This window comes from Danio rerio, chromosome 8 (genome assembly GCF_052040795.2).
Source record: "Danio rerio strain M-AB ecotype USA chromosome 8, GRCz13ab, whole genome shotgun sequence".
Classification (NCBI taxonomy): Eukaryota; Metazoa; Chordata; class Actinopteri; order Cypriniformes; family Danionidae; genus Danio; species Danio rerio.
Genome location: NC_141028.1, coordinates 45703442 through 45722058, shown reverse-complemented (window position 1 = coordinate 45722058; position 18617 = coordinate 45703442). Strand labels below are relative to the sequence as shown.

The window sequence follows — 18617 nt, the reverse complement described above, 5'->3', positions numbered from 1 at the left end:
CGCGCAACTGCGCCTACACTAACGTCGCATTCACACAGGGCATCAGCGTCAACGCTTCCCATTCACTTTGAATGGGTGACGTCAGGCGTTGCCGAACTGCATTGTGGATCTGTCGGTGCCGCTTCAGAGGCGTTGCTCGCTGCAGAAGTTGGGACTAGCTCAACTTTTCAAGCGTTGAAGGAAGCGTCAGCCAATCAGATTGCTGTATGCAAATACACCTGCTAGACATTGGCCTATTGCTGACTGAATTTCATTGGCTGACACTGCTACGATGATCACTTTAGCCCCAACTTCAGAAACGCCTTCAGTCAAGCGTTGACGCTGAAGCCCCGCGTGAATGGGGCGTGATGGGTATGTGGCTTCAACTTTTGCACGCCCACCTCAATCCAATTCTATTTTATAACAGGCAAGTGATAGTGCCAAAATATTTCCATCAATAAATTAAAGATAATTTTTTCCTCATCAACATGCTTTAAACAAATACATTTCGCAGTTCTGAACACAACTGAAATAGTAGTAAAAGGTTTAATTACATTAAGCATGTTCAGTTCCAAAGAATTACTTCTCATCCCACCCCAAATTTCTTCTCAATTTTTTTTTTCTTTATTTTAGAAGTTGTAACATTACCAGTAATTTGCACTGTGTGAATGCAGAAGAAAGAGTACTGGAAAGAGCGCATGCATGTCTAGAACGCGCTGACGTGAGGAGTCTAGCCAATCAGAACACTCAGACGCATTCACAAAAGCCTTTAAATATTTTTCCAGACAAATTGAGCTGCTAGATGTTAGTCAGATAACGTTTCTATGTTCCATCTTTGTCGACTGTAAAAAATTATCGATAAAATGCTTTTGATAAACAGTCGTATGTTACTTTTAAGCTCTAACGCGTTTGCTCGTAAAGCAGCCGGCGAGCGCCAGCACACACACATAATATGTACATCCTGACACGCGAAAGTGTTCCTTCATGTTTTCATCGAAGTTGTTCACAATATTTATCCATCAACAGTAGGGGTGTCACGATTTCGATTTTTTAATCGAAATCGATCGAAATTTATGCTCAATTTCGATTATCGAATCAAAAAATAGAATCGTCGATGCTGCCACGCCACCATGTCACGTCAGCTTGGCTTGCCAAGCGGGAAAAAACAGGCTTGTTGAAGTGCAGATACAGGAGACCCGTCGACAGAGCTTAAATCCACTCTTCTTTCAATGAAGTCGCCGGTGTGTAAGCATTTTGGACTTCCAGTGAGTTATGTTGACAACGTTCGTGTTGTCAACAAAAAAAAACACAGTTTTGCAAGCCTTGCTATGTACGTATTAGGGTTCGTCCGATAGACAACACCGGCATCGCGATCCTCCGCCTGCCCCCGTTGCAAATCCGCTCGCGAAAAGTACACACTCAGGCCCTGTTTACACAGTCTTTGTTTTTAAATGGCATTTTAGAACGACAACGATTTGACATCCACAGTGGCGTGTAGCATTTCTGAGCAGCCCTCCTTCCTCTCTACCTCTGACACACACACACACACACACAGACACAGACGCACACACACAGCCATGTGTTCGAGACAGTGGGTTCAGGCAGTCTGAGGATTAGTAGACTGCTTTAATCTTTCACTCACTTGTACTTAGTCATTTTAGCGAACACCTCAGATACTGTTGGCTGGTTCCTGTTGGTTGTGCGTCTTTTTTACCAACGCAATTATAACGACACAGATCACCCCCTATTAACGAGTCCCGCAGAAAAAGTGATTGACAGGTGGTAATTATGTGTGTTTCTTGCCTTTATTCATTTACTGTATGATTTGTTTATGGGTAAAACAAAGACCACGCAGGTCAGGTAGTTTAAAAGGTAGGCTACAAATAATTAATTGGTCATTAATTAATTAATTATTCATAATCGAAAATCGAATCGAATTGTGCCTTTAGAATCGAAAATGTAATCGAATCGAGGATTTGGAGGATTGTGACACCCTTAATCAACAGTTTGTAATAGAGTCAACTGTTACAAATATAAGCGCAGCCGTTTGGAGGCAATTTTCGGTATTACTGTGTGAAAGGGGCTATAGTGATAACTTTTGGCCTTGCATTCACATAGCAAATGAATAGTCATTCTTATGTCAGCAATTTTATTTTTTTAAAGTAACTTACCAAACACACTCACATTCACACACACACACACACACACACACACACACACACACACACACACACACACACACACACACACACAAACACACACACACGCACACACACACACACACACACACACACACTACATATTTGTCATGTCCATATGCTTGAAAAAATATATGTAAACAAACTCAAAAACAGATTCTTGGCAGTAATATTTTATTATTTAATATTAAATTATTTATTTTACATTTGTATTCAAAACATTTTAAAGTGAAACTTTTATTATATACTTACATAAAAGGTGAAATTGTAAAACATCAGTTGTGGTTATAAACATTGCTTCATGTGTTTTGTTTTAACCATCATGGCTAAACATAAAATAACCATTGAATTATGAAAGAAAGAAAGGTGTGTTTGCCAGTGTTGTGACAAACAAGTGCTACCATTTAAAGGTTTGGATGTGTAATATTTTTTCATCACACATACTATTTATATTGGCAAAGTTGAATTACTCCAGTCTTCAGTCACATGATCCTTCTGAAATCCTTCTAGTAGGCTGATTTGCTGTTCAAATCCATTTCTTATAATAGATGTTAAAAACAGATTTTGTGTTGTGGAAAACATTATTCATTTTGCTCAAAAGAATAACTGCAACTTTTCATCAATTTAATTGATTCCTGCTTAATAAAAGTATTTAATAAAACTTGCAGACAAATTCTGCAGACCCCAAATGTTTTACATTATTGTATATTTACCCTTTAAGATTCCTTTCTGTGCACACATCAACTCATAATAAACAAGCTGATTCAAGTACAAAAGTGATATCTAACACACAAAACTGCATTTTAAATATTGTAAAATATCAGTCACATATTTTGTGCATACTTATACAAAAAATGCATATTTACAATAAATATTTTGTTGAGTTGTTTCACAGTACATAAAAAGGTCACATTTTGATGGTGTTTACTAAAAGTACACCAAAACAAATCCCATTTTGATGGTGTTTAAAACTATTTGTCATGCACTTCTTATCCAAAAAACGGCACAGATGATGAAGAGTCACAAGAGCTGGAGTGAGTTTGTCTCCAGCTGAACTCTAGGTTAATATCCTGCAGCTTTTCCTTTTTTCCTTGAGTCAGAAACGGCCACTATACACTGGTTTTCCTTTGAAACGGCATTAACCACATTATAAAATATCTGTGGGACTTTGACTTTGTGCCCGATCTTATTAAGTGACTCCACAACTATCTGAGGAGGAGAAGAGATGAGAGATGTTTTAAAACTTCACTTGGCCCTTAATGGCCCGTTTCCACTGAGCGGTACGGTACAATACGGTTCAGTTCACTTTCAAAAGGCGTATCGAACCAAACCATACCATACCACTTTTTCAGCACCCTGTTGAAAGGGAACCAATCACAAGAAAGGTTACCAAAAGGCGGAGCTAGAAGCGCAGCTGAATGCTATTGGTTTACAGAGAAACGTGATTCGCTTATGCAACAAGCCAGAATGAAAACAAAGGAGCCGCCATGTTTAAAATACACAGCCGAGAGATTACAGCGTAAATATATATACATATAATAATGACCCATGGTCCACCTGGGCTCAAACAAACCTTGTTGTCGTCTTGATGAACAGCCAAAAAGCCAAAAAAGAAGAGCAGATTTACCCTGTGCCCCTTAGTTTAGCGAGCGGTTTCTTTTTCTTGCTTGCGCTCGTCACACGTCTATATCCGAAATAACAAACTTCTTGAGCTGATGAGAATAACGTGCGCTTGATTATTGACGTGCTTTTGAAACCCAATGCTGTCAGAAACTGACAAACGTGAGAGTGGAGCGCGAAAACAAAGGAGAAGCTGGAAAAAAAGGAGCACATTATTTTTTCAGCAAACGCGAACAAACTGCCTTGTTTAACTATTATCATCACCTTTTGAACTATTATGAACTCAGAATGATGGAATGACTCTCTAACAGAGGCTGCTGAAGATTACAGACACAGATGAGAGGTCTGCTCTGACTGTAGGCTATATTTTGTGTTGTTTTTGAACCTAAATAAGGACTAAATGTCTGCTGTGTGTAGTTATTCTATAGGTTGTAACATATCAGAGACTGTAAGGGGCTGTATGTGTTCATATATGTTGCATTTATTCATTTATTTTACACAATTGCAGACGTTACAGTAGGCTATTTCGTCATTGATCTGCAGTTAAAACCAACTCATGTTGACAGAAAAAAGTTCGTAATAAACATTTATACACAAGTATTTATGTGTATAAAGCGTCTGTTTTGTAAGAAATGCTTCTCATATGATATGTAAGCAACCCGTACAGTTTTACTTTAGACATTTTCTCGAGCAAAAAAAATGGAAATGCAAGCCTGATAAAGGTGACCTGTACCGTCCCGAACCATACTGTACTGTACCAGTCAGTGGAAACAAGCCATTAAACACACTTTGCTGGAGAAATATTTGCCTCTACTTACCTTGTCAAATGAGGGCTCAAAGTTGAGAACGTTTTTGGAGTCTACAAACACCACAGGAGCGTCAATGGAGTCCTGCAGAGTCTTGCCGAACCACAGGAAGTTCATTAGAGTCTATAAATGAATCATAATTCATTAAACTTGGAATCATTTATTCAATTCATGTAATTAAAGACAATTCATTCATTCGATAACTAAACATTGTGTGGGGAGCAGAGAGAGGGTAACAGGAATGGCAAAGAACCTTGAGCCGGGAATTTAACTCTATATGTTTGCGCACTTAACCATTAGGCCAGTGTTTCCCAACCCTGTTCCTGAAGGCACACCAACAGTACATATTTTCAATCTATCCCACTTATCAGAACATCAGAATAGACTCCAAAACCTGAAGTGAATGGGTCACAAGGGAGACATCTAAAATATGTGTTGGTGAAACACTGCACTGGGTTATTGGCACCCACAAAAAAATTAAATAAATAAAAATAAAAACAAGATTTTTTTATGTAAACTTAAATATATAAAACCAAAACAGTGCTTTTGGGTTGAGTCATGGGTCAGTGACTTATTTGCATATAAAGAGACACATAAAAAGAGTCAAAAGGGATATTCACAGCATTTAAATCAATCATACAAAAAGTATTTTGAGCTCAAACTTCACTTACACAGCAAAATCCAGTGAGTAAAATCTACTCAGTTCGGAGAGTATTTGGTCCCTCTTTATAGTAATGCAAACTTTATTTTACTTTATAGTAAGTAAGGTTAGTAATAAGTAAAGCTGCTGTTTGTGTAGTTGCTTACTGATCAAGTTGATCTTCTGCTGAGATTTTGAGAGATTCAGTGTATTATATTTCAGCTGATTTCATTTAGGCTGTAATTTCATATGAAGTCAGTTGTAGTTTTGAGTTTCTCTTCTGTGTACCTCTATTCAAAGAGTTTCTATCTAAACTGAGTACATTTTACTGTGTATAATTTCTGGGGACACTGGAGAGTTCTCATAAGAACCATTATAGTGTGTGCTTGAAGCTCACCAGCGCCACCCCGGTGGTGATCATACTGCCCCCTGACGCTCCTATGACCACAATATGCTTCTTAGATCTTGAGTGAAGAACCACTGGAGACATGGAGGAGGGCGGCTGTTCACCTTTACACACACACACAAAACAGACACGGGTTTTTACCTTATTCTGAAATGCAGGAACAAGCTCTTTTCTGTGCCTATGGTGGAAATGACTAAGAACAACTTATGGACGTAAATGGTCAAACTACTTGCTCTACAAACAGCTGTGTTTATGAAAAAAAAAAAAAAGAAAATAGCAGTTTGTAACAGAGCAGCATAACAAGCTATTTTGTTCAGCTAAAAATCAATGGAATTGAATAAGACCAGAATCCCGAGACTTCTAGTCAGTTTCAAGAGCTGCACCTGCTCTCATTTAAAATAATAAGGTCAATACACAACACACACACACACACACACACACACACACACTATTGTTTTTATGAATTGTGGGTACATTACATAGGTTTCCATTGTTTTTATGCTGTACAAACTTTATTTTTGGTGACGTGGTGGCGCAGTGGGTAGCACGTTCTTCTCACAGCAAGAAGATTGCTGGTTCGAGCCTCGGCTGGGTCAGTTGGCATTTCTGTGTGGAGTTTGCATGTTATCCCTGTGTTCACGTGGGTTTCCTATGGGTGCTCCGGTTTCCCCCACAAATCCAAAAGGCATGTGGTACAGCTGAATTGGGTTGGCTAAAATTGACCATAGTGTATGAGTGTGTGTCTTTCCCTGTGATGGGTTGCGGCTGGAAGGGCATCCACTGCGTAAAAACATATGCTGGATAAGTTGGCAGTTCATTCCGCTGAGGCGACCCAGATTAATAAAGAGACTTAGCCGAAAAGAAAATGAATGAATGAATGAATGAATGAATGAAACTGTATTTTCTATGGCCCCAACCCCACTCTACCCCCTAAACCCAACCCTCACAGGAAACTGTGTACAGTTTTACTTTAAGAAAAAATGATTTGATCTCATGTGATCTGATTTGATCTCATGTGATTTATAACCTTTTTGAGAAATGAGGACATCAGCAATGTCCTCATGTTTCACCACCTTCTTGTAATACCTGTGTCATGCCCATGTCATTATACAGATTTGTGCCCTGATATGTCATAAAAACATTTACACACGTATGTGTGTATCCAGAATCCATATTCTGAACTTTTATTTTATGAATGTCTGAAGCTGTCTAAATCAACGGTACTATATTTCACCAAAAAGTGCTATGCTTACCTCAGGGATTTATTTTTAACCCATAAAAATGATGTGTCTTAGTATTAATTTGCCAGATTGCTTAAAGGATGCACTCACACTAGACTATCCGAACTAGCTATTCCCAGTTCATTTGACAAGTGAGAGTGCTCCGAATCAGGCCCAGGCAGGTTTTAATTGGCCGGCCCTGGCCCGGCTGGAAAAGGTGTGTCAAACCGCAGTTCGGTTGGGCTTTTGCATGGTATGCTATTGTGAGTCAAAGCGCACCTGAGCCGAAACCGAAGATGCAATGTCACTTTTAAGGGACTGTTTCATATGGTTTTATTAATCATTCTTACTTTTCAATTAACACGAACTGTCGTAGTTTATTAAAGATGCAAACCCCCACTCCACTTCAGCTGCACCTTCAGCAAACTTTCTAACACGTGCAGCATGATGACTTTATGATAATTTCTTAGTGTCAAAAGTTGTGAATCTGTTCTGCAAAATATTTGACTGCATGTCACTGAATTCCAAATGACTAAAACGATATAACTACAGAAATCTCCACTGTGCGAGCTGTGTGAGCGAGAGCGCTTTTCTTCCAGGTAAACTGAACAGTCGCATCATCGATGATGTAAGCGTGATCCGGCTCAAAAGGCAAAACACAGTGTGAGTGCAGGCTGTCGGGGGAAAAGGGAGGGGGGACAACCGTGCTTCGGCACGGTCCAAGGCAACTGTACCTAGTGTGAGTACGCCCTAAGTCTAACAATGACACAATGTAACAATTCAACAAATAACTTATGTATATTCTGGTTTACACTTCCTAAGCCAAAATAATAAAATGAATTGTTTCATTTACGAACTTATATCTATTAAGTAAATTTATATCTATTAAAGTATGTTATAACTATGTTTTTATATGAATGTATCTGCTAGAATTTTACTAATAATACAGAGTATATTAGTTCTGATATCTAAATAGATAGATAAGAGAGAAACATTTACAATAGGGCTGTAAATATGTACAAATATAATGTACATGAAGACCATCTGGGTTTTTTTTACAAAATGTATATATGTATTTCTAATTGTTATTTTTATAATTAGATTTTTATATATTTTTATATACTCTCATAAATAAATGTATACAATCTGTCACTGGAGTGGAACCTTTTTAAAAGGTTCTTTTTTTGTTCCTAACAAAGGTACATATTAATAGGGCTGCACAATATATCGTTTTAGCATTGATATCGCAATGTGCACAACTGTAATAGACACATCACAAAGATATGCAATGTTGAGTCTAAAATTATAGTAGAGCAGAAGCTAAAGAATTGTATTTAATCACTGCATTTGTATGAAGTTTATATGATTTATGCAAAAACAAAATCATAATTAGAATTTTTGTCTTGTTCCTAGTTTACATATCCACATTTTAAAGCGAAAACAAGATTATTTCACTTACCCCACTGGCAGATCATTTAGTTTGTTTTATGGGATAATAGTCAAAAATTATGACTTATTTCTTATGACGGTGAAAAGAAAATGATATTTTTACATGGTCTAAGAATTTTTGATATTTTTACTAATAACGAGACAAACCAAACTAAAAAAAGGATTTTTTTTCATTGTGGTTATTAAACTTTTGTACCAGAATACTGTTAGACTCTCCAGAAAACCATCAAGAAGTGCTATTCAAACTACATTGCGAAACTGTATTCAGATCGCAATGGTTATAACAGAAAATTAAAATATTGCAATTTATGATTTTTTCAATATTGTGCAGCCCTACATAATAATACCTAAAAAGTACAAATGTGTAGCCCGTTATACCTTTAAGCTACAAAAGTGAACCTAAAAAGTACAAAAGTGCACCCTAAAGGTACTAATATCCACCTGTATGATACAAAAGTCCCAGTGACAAATTTTGTACCTTTATTTTGGAGTGTGATAAACTTGAAGCTGTTAACTTATTTAGTACCAATAAATTGTGCATTCTTAAAAAAAAACTCATCCTAACTGGATTGGATAACTTATATTGGATATTTGTTCTAAAAAATCCCTTTAATTTCAGGAGCAGTACCTATTAGGAGTCACACAAAGCAGAAGTCATTCATGAAGATTTACTGACCAGCATGAATCTGATCAGTTTTTCCACAGAAGTCTGCAAGTTCATTATTGAGGAGGATGCCTGTTTTGGAGGAGAAAATCCTGGATCCAAATCTGAAACCAAACAGAAACATGGCCTAAATAATAAGCATCATCTCACTGCGTGTCCTAGCACTTACTAGAGTGAATATTATTAAGTGCACATACATGTGGTTGATGGTGCTGGTCACAGAAACAGCCATGCCATCCTCAGCGAGCACAGACACGTGAGTAGTGCCATGCGAATCCAGATATGGGGTGACGTTATAATAGCTGGCATCATAACTGTGGTCAGGGCTGATTTTTGCTCTCACTTTGTCGGCGAAATGCTTCTGAATGATCTCAACCGCCTCCTGTTGAAGCCACACAGAATGTGGAGGACGATGAACTAATGCATGACTCTATGTGTGTCGAAACCAGTGGGTTGCCAGCAATAATGGCAGTGTTGCAGTGCTGTACTTTACTGCCTGCAGTAATGATCGCCCAGAAAACAGCACTTAAGTCATTACAGCACATTACACCACTGCCTCCAGAGAGCGTAATGACTGTAATGTTTCTGTTGAGTTATCAAAGTACAGTCTGACCAATGCTATCCTTTCTAAACATATACAATTAATATGTAAAACAAACTATTTCCTATAGGGGGCCTACCGTTTGAGAGGCAAAGTTGGGATCCTTCATGAACTTTTTAAGGCCATTGGCAAATTTACAGGTTTCTACGTAACGCTGGAATGTTAAAACCTTCTCGTCCCCCTCCAGAGATGCGGAACTTAGATTGAAACCTGAGAAACACAGAGAAATTAATCAGGGCTGTAGTTTAAAATCAACAGAAATGTTTGAGATTGGGCAACTAGCTAACTGTTAATATGCAGTAATAAAAGTCAATGAAAATGTTGAAAAAAAAAATGCATAAATATACATATACAACAGTTCTTTCTGGTGCTCAAATCTGATAGCCATGCGATATTCTGCCAGTATCAAAACTTATCCAGTCTATTTACCTCTGTTTAGGACTAAACTCACTATAGTTTGTAAAAATACTGTGGCTGTGGACAAAATATTGTCAATTGATACTGTTTTAGGCAAGAATGTAGTTATTTAGACTGCAAATATGCAGTTTATTTATAAGCATAGTGCCTATTTGAAAATGTGTTGATGATTTTGTAGATGGGACTTCCAATGCGTCAGTAGCCTTTCATGGGCACTTATAGAGCAAATAGATTTGACCGCAATGTTAAGTTTTATTTATTTTACAGCTTAATGTATATTATCCTAAATGAAAACTTGGTCATTATTGCTTTGACAGACTTAGCATCTGTATATAATAGTTTATTAAATTGTGTTGTTCAATACATGACATTTGATTAAAATTGTAGTGATACTTGATCAAAATGCTTTGTATTACAAACCACAATATTGGAGCAACAGTGATTAGCAAGGTGGCGTTACATTGCTCCACCATAAAATGGTGACAGACAATATAATAATCATAAACTAATTGTAATAATAAACATAAATAAATGTTTTTCTCAGCAGATATTTTAAACCACAGCTGAACTAATCACTACAGAACAGGATATTATATCAGAACAGGATATTTAATAAAAAAAATGAAAGTGTTTTGTATTACTGTATTTGTACTTCAGTAATCTAGTTGTGTTTGCTTTGCTTTGGTTTTTATGGGGTTAATGTTTGTGAATACCTGGATGCAGCAGAAAAATACACGAGAACTCGTTTAGCCTTATAATCTTGATCTGTATAAGAGATCTTTTTTGTCAACACTACAACATTACATTACAATACTTTCTGCAAGAGAATAATTCAAATCTATTTCTTAAGTGACATTTTTTAATTAGCAATGGCTTTTCAGATGGTCAGCTGCAAATGTGAATGCATAGTGAAAGAAAGTACTGTAGGTCCATGCAAAAAAGGGTTTTTGATAATCTTTGCATTAATTAAAATTTTTATACACGATTATGCTGTTGATTGCATTGTATAAACATATGACACTCGTAGCATTGCAATATGGCTGTACATCAGCACTGCTGTAATGTGTGCACAGTAACATTGTACATAGCCATAACGCAGTACCATGAGCATGATATTGCTCACATATACAGTGTGTGTGTGTACTGTATATACTGTTGAAGTCAGAATTATTAGCCCCCCTTTGAATATTTTTTTCTTTTTTAACTATTTCCCAAATTATGTTTAACAGAGCAAGGAAATTTTCACAGTATGTGTGATAATATCTTTTCTTCTAAAGAAAGTCTTGTTTGTTTTATATTTGCTAGTTTTTATTTTTTTTAAACCATTTTAAAGTCAAAATTATTAGCCCCTTTAAACTATATTTTCTTTCGATAGTCTACAGAACAAACCATCGTTATACAATAACTTGCCTAATTACCCTGACCTGCCTTGTTAACCTAATTAACCTAGTTAAGCATTTAAATGTCACTTTAAGCTGTATAGAAGTGTCTTGAAAAATGTCTAGTCAAACATTATGTACTGTCATCATGGCAAAGATAAAACAAAAATCAGTTAATAGAAATGAGTTATTAAAACTATTATGTTTAGAAATGTGTTTAAAAAAATCTCCTCTCCGTTAAACTGAAATTGGGGGAAAAAATAAACAGTGGGGTTAATAATTCAGGAGGGGTAATAATTCTGACTTCAACTGTATAAAATTTTAAAATCAAGTGAAATTAGTTGTAAACAAAATAGCTTGGCCTCATACGTGACATCATCAGCATCAACCAGGAGAGAAAGACCACAATTGGAGTTCTGCATGCAGTCCAGCAGCAAAGGCAAGACAACGTATTTCTTAATTAGAGGTTGATTATTTTATTAAGAACAGTACCTTTCATAATCTGTATTAATTAATAAATTATATATTTTACTCTTTGTAGCCTAATACTTTATTTTCAAATTAACTGACAGACAACATTAGTGACTAGAAAATGAGCTCTTGGTCCTTCATCTCAGACTCGTTGTGTGATTCATTCACAAATAAAATATTTTTTGTTTGATTCATTTTATTTATTTTCAGTTTTGTGAATTTTGAACATGAAAGAAGATATTTTGAAGAAAGTTAAAAACTGGTAACCATTAACATCCCTACTAGATAAAACAAATACTATGGGTCTCAATGGTTACAGGATTCTAACTTTCTTCAAAATATCTTCTTTTGTGTTCAACTGAATGAAGAAACTCATGATGGTTTGGAACAAGTGAAAGGTGTTTTAAATGATGACAGAATTTTTTATTGAAAAGTCCCTTTAATAATAATAAAAAAACTCTAAGGAATTCTATAATGATTTCCTCCTAAATATGATGACAAACGGATGCTTTTACAGCTGAAATGTTTTAAATGAGCAGCAAACTACCACATTTAAATGTTTTTTTTCTAGAATCATGTGACAGTGACAACATATACATGGATATCAGTAAATTAAATTATTTGCCTTAATCTGAATAAGACAATAATATGTTTAAGGTGTTTACATGAGTTGCTTTTTGAATGTTCCTTTTATGATCCCATTTTACATGGTATAGCACATAATTCAATTAATGTCATTGTGACACCATGCTATCTATATTTGATACCGCTCGCCGGAGGGGCAAAAAAACTCCACATTTCTGGATGCAAGTGTCTGTGGTCCCTCTCTGACTTAATAGGTGCAGAGAATTGTGTCAAACAGTCATGTGTGTATGGGCTATCCTGACGCAAAATGTGGCAAAAATCTTACACAATGATAACAGCTTGATTAAGTTGTTTTCAATGTCTGTGCCGCACTTTCATAATGATACTAAAATCGGCATACTTCACGTCTTAATTCAATTTCTGTTCAGTTCGATTATGACCTTAATAGGATTAAATTAATCAAAAATCGCTGTTTACAGGAGTATTGTATTAATTGTATTAAAATTGGATAATCAGTTTCCATTTAAACTTACACACAGAAACCAATAGTAATGATGCTAAAAACTCTACTTTGAGATCAAAAGAATGTATGAAATACATTAAATATTTACTGTATTTTTGATCCTAAAAATTTAGCAAATGTTAAGCATTAGTGACTACACAAAAACATGGCAAGTTTTACCAACCCCATACTTTTAAATGGTAGTCCACATGGTTAAGTCGTTCATATCTAAAGCACAGCTGATTCAGGATAAGTAAGGATAAGCAACTACTATTAAATAAAAATAGTTTTTCCCACCTAGCATGGTGTTGAGTACGAAGCTAAGTATCGCTCCTCCTGCTGGCGGTGGAGGAAAGTACATGTCATAGTCTCCCAGATTGACTTCCCAAGCATCTGATTCAGATGCCCTGAACGAATTCAGGTCCTCCAGAGAAACCGTTCCACCTAAAAACAACACAAAGTGTGATTCATTTACCTCTACAGGCTTTTTACATTCAGAAATGTGGAGTGACGTTTAAAATCACCTGCAGCCTGTATGTCACTAACAAGGTCTTTGGCGATGTCACCAGTGTATAAAGCGTCTGCTCCGTGCTTTGCGATGATCTCAAGCGTATCTGCTAGTTTGTTAAATTTCACTATGTCCCCCTCTTTCAGAAGCTCTCCTTTTTCATTCTGGAATAACTGGCTGTAAAACAAACACATTGTAGATCTAAATTAGAGAGCAATTTGCCATTTCATAAATGTAGACATATTTTTCAAGTTTTTGAGTAAAAGAGAAGTCTTTAACCATGTTAAAAGTTAAAAATATTCTAAAGCAATGTATTAAAAATACCTGAAATAAGGTATTTGGAAAAAAATATATACTACTCCCCACTCCCCCAATGGCTTCCCCACATTCTTCCCCAACAGAACAGATATACAATTAGTTATTTTAATTAACAAATAAAATAGCCAGCCTTATGTTATTTAACTTATTTACATGAAAAATATGAACCAGATCCAGGTCCAAGTATTTAACATGACATGTTTTTTTTTTTTTTTTCCTGGGAAAAATATTTCTAAAGGAGCTGTTGACATGGAATTGAATCAGATTTCGGTAAATCCCAAACAATACAAACATAAAAAAATTAACAAAACTTTAATCTGAAAAATGAGTTTTGTGTAATAACAATGGAAGTACTGAACTACTGAAATGTATTTAATACTATAAATAAAGGCTTTTTTGGTCATGGCAGCTTAAAGACACCTCTAATATAGAGAATGACTTCAACAGAGTGCAAATATCTTGATTGTTCTGTGGGTTTCGCCTAACAAATCTGATCTTTAATTTGTATTTTATATTGGAATCAAGTCAGGTGATTGGCTGAGCCGTTCCTTGGTGTGTTTTGGATCTTTATCTTGCTAAAATGTCCACTTTGGTTTCATCCTAATCATCCTGCGAATGTAGATGTTGGACCGAAGCAGCTGATGTTCATTTACAAAGAGGAAGAGCAAAAGGTTACTGAAAAACTACTGAGAGATTTCAGCAGCTGTCTGGGCTATCACTGCCCTTCTACACCTCCTTTTTTTCATGTGTACAGTACTTTTTCCTGTGTCATTACATTTTATTACACATAAATTTAATTTCGATTATCGAATCAAAAAATAGAATCGTCGATGCTGCCACGCGCTCATGTCACGTCAGCTTGGCTTGCCAAGCGGGAAAAAAACAGGCTTGTTGAAGTGCTTGTTAAACTGCAGAAGCAGGAGACCCGTCGACAGAACTTAAACCCTCTCCTCTTTAAATGAAGTCGTCGGTGTGGAAGCATTTTGGATTTCCAGTGAGTTATGTTGACAATGTTTGTGTTGTCGACAAAAAAACACAGTTTCGCAAGCTCTGCTATGTACGTATTACGTACGGTTCATCCGATAGACAACACCGGCATCGCGATCCTCCGCCCGCCCCCATTGCAAATCCGCTCGCGAAAAGTACACACTTAGGCCCTGTTTACACTGTCTTTGTTTTTAAATGAAATTTTAGAACGACAACGATTTGACATCCACAGTGGCGTGTAGCATTTCTGAGCAGCCCTCCTTCCTCTCTACCTCTGAAAATGCACATCACGTGACCACACAGACGCACACACAGCCATGCGCTCGAGACAGCAGCTCCAGGCAGTCAGAGGACTGCTTCAATCTTTCACTCACTTGTACTTAGTCATTTTAGCGAACACCTCAGATACTGTTGGCTGGTTCCTGTTGGTTGTGCGTCTTTTTTACCGACGCCATTATAACGACACAGATCACTGCCTAGTCACGAGTCCTGCAGAAAGAGTGATTGACAGGTGGTAATTATGTGTGTATCTTGCCTTTTTTCATTTACTGTATGATTTGTTTATGGGTAAAACAAAGGCCATGCAGGTCAGGTAGTTTAAACGGTAGGCTACAAATAATTAATTGGTCATTAATTAATTAATTAATTATTCATGATCGAAAATCGAATCGAATCGTGCCTTTAGAATCGAAAATGTAATCGAATTGAGGATTTGGAGGATCGTGACACCCTTAGTTGTTACCAACATCCAGTGAACATTTCATGTCAACAGTGCCTTTATAAATATGTTTTCTGAAGAAAAAAAAAACAGTGACGTGTTGAATACTTATTTCCCCCACTGTAAATAGAATGTATTGCTCTAAATCTCTCAATAATTTGTCTTTAGATAGTTGACATTAAATTGTCAAAAATGAAAGCTCTGTAATTTTATGCTGGGCAAAACACAGTGCAGTGGGCCTACAAATCTGATTGACTGAACAAAAAAATCATATAAATCAATATAAATACAACAAAAATAAATAAATACATCATATTTTCATTAATATATTTTAGCATGATTCTTATAATGCTATTGTTGAAGCCTTTTTAACAAAGGTTTGTCAACTTTGATAATATACAGTCCTTTTTGTCTAAAATATGATGCAGTAGGTTTTATAGGGTCAAGATGTAAAAATTAAGAATTTAAGATTTGTAATATTGTGTAGGTTATCACAGTAAACAAATACAAAAAATGTGACATATATTGATGCACATTTTGAGAAAGACACCATAGAATCAGTAAGTATTAATTTTAAGTATCAAGGAATCTGAAACACTGCCTTTAATGACCTATCACCTTTCAGCCACAGCGAAAGAACCTGATGTCCCCCAAACTGCTGGTCGTCCACAAAAGACAAATGCACAAGAGGACACAATAATGTGGACAATTTCTGCAGACAATCAGCCAGAATTTCTTTTCAAGTTCAGAGTATGATGTGAGGACGAACTGGACCAAAATGTACTTAAGAGATGAAATCCAGTTTAATTTATTTGACTCTGATAAAAAAATAAAAAAACATAATACAGTACATCCGTATTTGTGTTTATTTCCCAATCAGCCAGCAAATTACATGCATGACAATGAACTCTGTTACACAAAGGTTTCCTTTATCGTAAAGTAGTTCATTTTAGCCAAACAAATTAATGACATGACCAGAAAGCCAAAACCTTGGTCACAAATTTACAGCTAAGAATACATTACAGTCACTAGTAGAGATTGAAGAAAAGCTGCTCAAGATTTCTGATGTCTGTGAGAGAGTGATAAAAACCTCTGGCCAAAGTTAGGGCCTCTACACACACTACTTATTTTGACTGCTGTAATCTTTTACAGCAGAACTTTAGATGTACAGCTGAAGTCTGAATAGTAGTAGCTGAAGTACAGCTGAATTATTAACCCTCCTGAATTATTAGCCTACTGTTTATATTTTTCTCTAATTGTGATTTAATGGAAAGAAGAATTGTAGCACATTTACAAACATATTAATTTTAATAATATTTATTTTAAATAATTATAGTTAAATAACTAAACTATTTTAATAACTATAGTTTGTCCTGTAGACCACTGGAAAATAATATAGCTTAAAGGGGCTAATAGTAAAAATATTAAATTTTTTTTTTTTTTTAAGTACAAAAACGGCATTTATTCTAGACAAAATAAAACAAATAGGACTTTCTCCAGAAGAAAAAACATGATAGGAAATACTGTGAAAAATGTATTGCTCTGTTAAACCTCATTTGGTAAATATTTGAAAAAGAAAAACAAATTTACAGGTGGGTGAATAATTTTGACTTGATTTTTTTTTTTTTGCTAAATTATAATTTCGATCACTATATTGTCAAAAGAAAATTAAGTTTTTTTTGGTTGAAGTGCCTTGGTTATTTTGTAAAGCACTGCTCTAATAGCATGATATAGCCAGAGCTAAACTTCAAAACACTGTAGATGTAGCTGAAGTCTGAAAGAATTTGGGTCATGTTGACGTTGTTGAGAAAACAGTGTTTTCTGTGCTGCAAAAGCAAGTCTAATTTGCACTCGCTTCCAACTTAGGACTCTAATTGATACATAAACACAACACTATCGTTTCGCATCACAGTGTTTACAAGTGCAGAGGAAGTATCTGGAACTGATATTCAGATATAGTAATGAGTGTTTTCCGACACGTGCTGTCAGCGGTAGAGCAATCACAACAAGCTGGGCCATGTTAACAACCACAACAGAGTATCCTCAAGGAAAGGACAAGTTTAGAAAGACTGAAGTGAACCATTTCAGTAGCTTTTTAATCTTACAATTATTCATCTTCCTTCGGCTCAGTCCCTTATTTATCAGGGGTCGCCATAGCGGAATGAACTGCCAACTATTATGTAAACCAATTGTGACAAAATCAAATGATATTTAAAAACCATAACAGAGCACTTATAACTATGAGCTTAAAAGTAAGAACATGCCTTACCGTAGTGGTGATTCTGGCTTCTCCTTTAGGACAAGTGGCAAAAACCGAGAGAGCATATAGGGAATGCGAATGCCCTCTCTAGCCATATTGATGGTAGGCTGAAATAAACTGGCCCAAGGGAGACGTCCATATAGTCTGTGTGCTCGCTCATAGCCACGAATATCTCCTGGGACACCGATCCAATGGGCACCTATAGAGAGAGAAAATCTATAGTTATCATATGTGCGATAAGTACACTATGTGCAGTGTTTGGTGTATATATTTACAAAGTAACTAATTACTTAAATTAGCTTTCTGCTAAAAATGCAAAGTAAGGGATAAGGCTTAATTTAGGTAATTTATTTAATGTGTATGAATCAATTTAGAGAAACAGATTGTCATTTTTTGTTATACAATTTTTTTTTGCAGAATAACTATATTTTTTAACTAAACAAGGTTACATTTAATTGGGGAGATTGCACATGATTAAGAAAAAAAATAATTGAGAAAGTAATTCATAAAGATATAAGGTATATAATCAGAAAAGCAGAATAACTGTGTGCATATTACTGTACACTACCTGACAAAAGTCTTGTCACCTAACTAAGTTTTAAGAACACCAAATAACTTGACTTCTGGTTGAGCATTTGGTATCAGAGGTGGCTTATATGAAAGGCAAAGGCCTCTAGATTACGCTTATTTTATCAAAATAAAATATGATCATGAACTTGATTTTTAATTTTAAAATTAGGACAGATTGGTCTGACTTTGCTTATAAAAAAAAAGTCTTGTCACTAAACAAAAATAATGTACAGTATCAAATTTAAAGTCTTGGTGCAGAGGAGAATGAATTAATATTGTGTTTGACTCCCATGAGCTTGGAGTACTGCATCCATTCATC

The 18617-nt window shown here is 35.8% G+C and overlaps 1 protein-coding gene across 3 annotated transcripts in view; it reads right to left on the bottom strand.

Moving 5' to 3' along the window:
* Positions 1-2337: 2337 nt before the first annotated feature.
* The window catches only part of ggt5a (gamma-glutamyltransferase 5a), a 34849-nt gene continuing 18569 nt past the window's right edge, over positions 2338-18617 (bottom strand). For 2 of the 3 annotated variants that reach the window (XM_087263744.1, XM_087263743.1), the window contains exons 4-12: positions 17738-17927; positions 13462-13622; positions 13235-13381; positions 9663-9793; positions 9180-9364; positions 8995-9086; positions 5641-5753; positions 4616-4726; positions 2338-3386 (exon numbers count right to left, since the gene is read on the bottom strand). In XM_087263744.1, the coding sequence (XP_087119870.1) occupies positions 3240-3386; positions 4616-4726; positions 5641-5753; positions 8995-9086; positions 9180-9364; positions 9663-9793; positions 13235-13381; positions 13462-13622; positions 17738-17927 (1277 nt within the window). In that variant the 3' untranslated portion in view covers positions 2338-3239. 3 annotated transcript variants of the gene reach the window in all.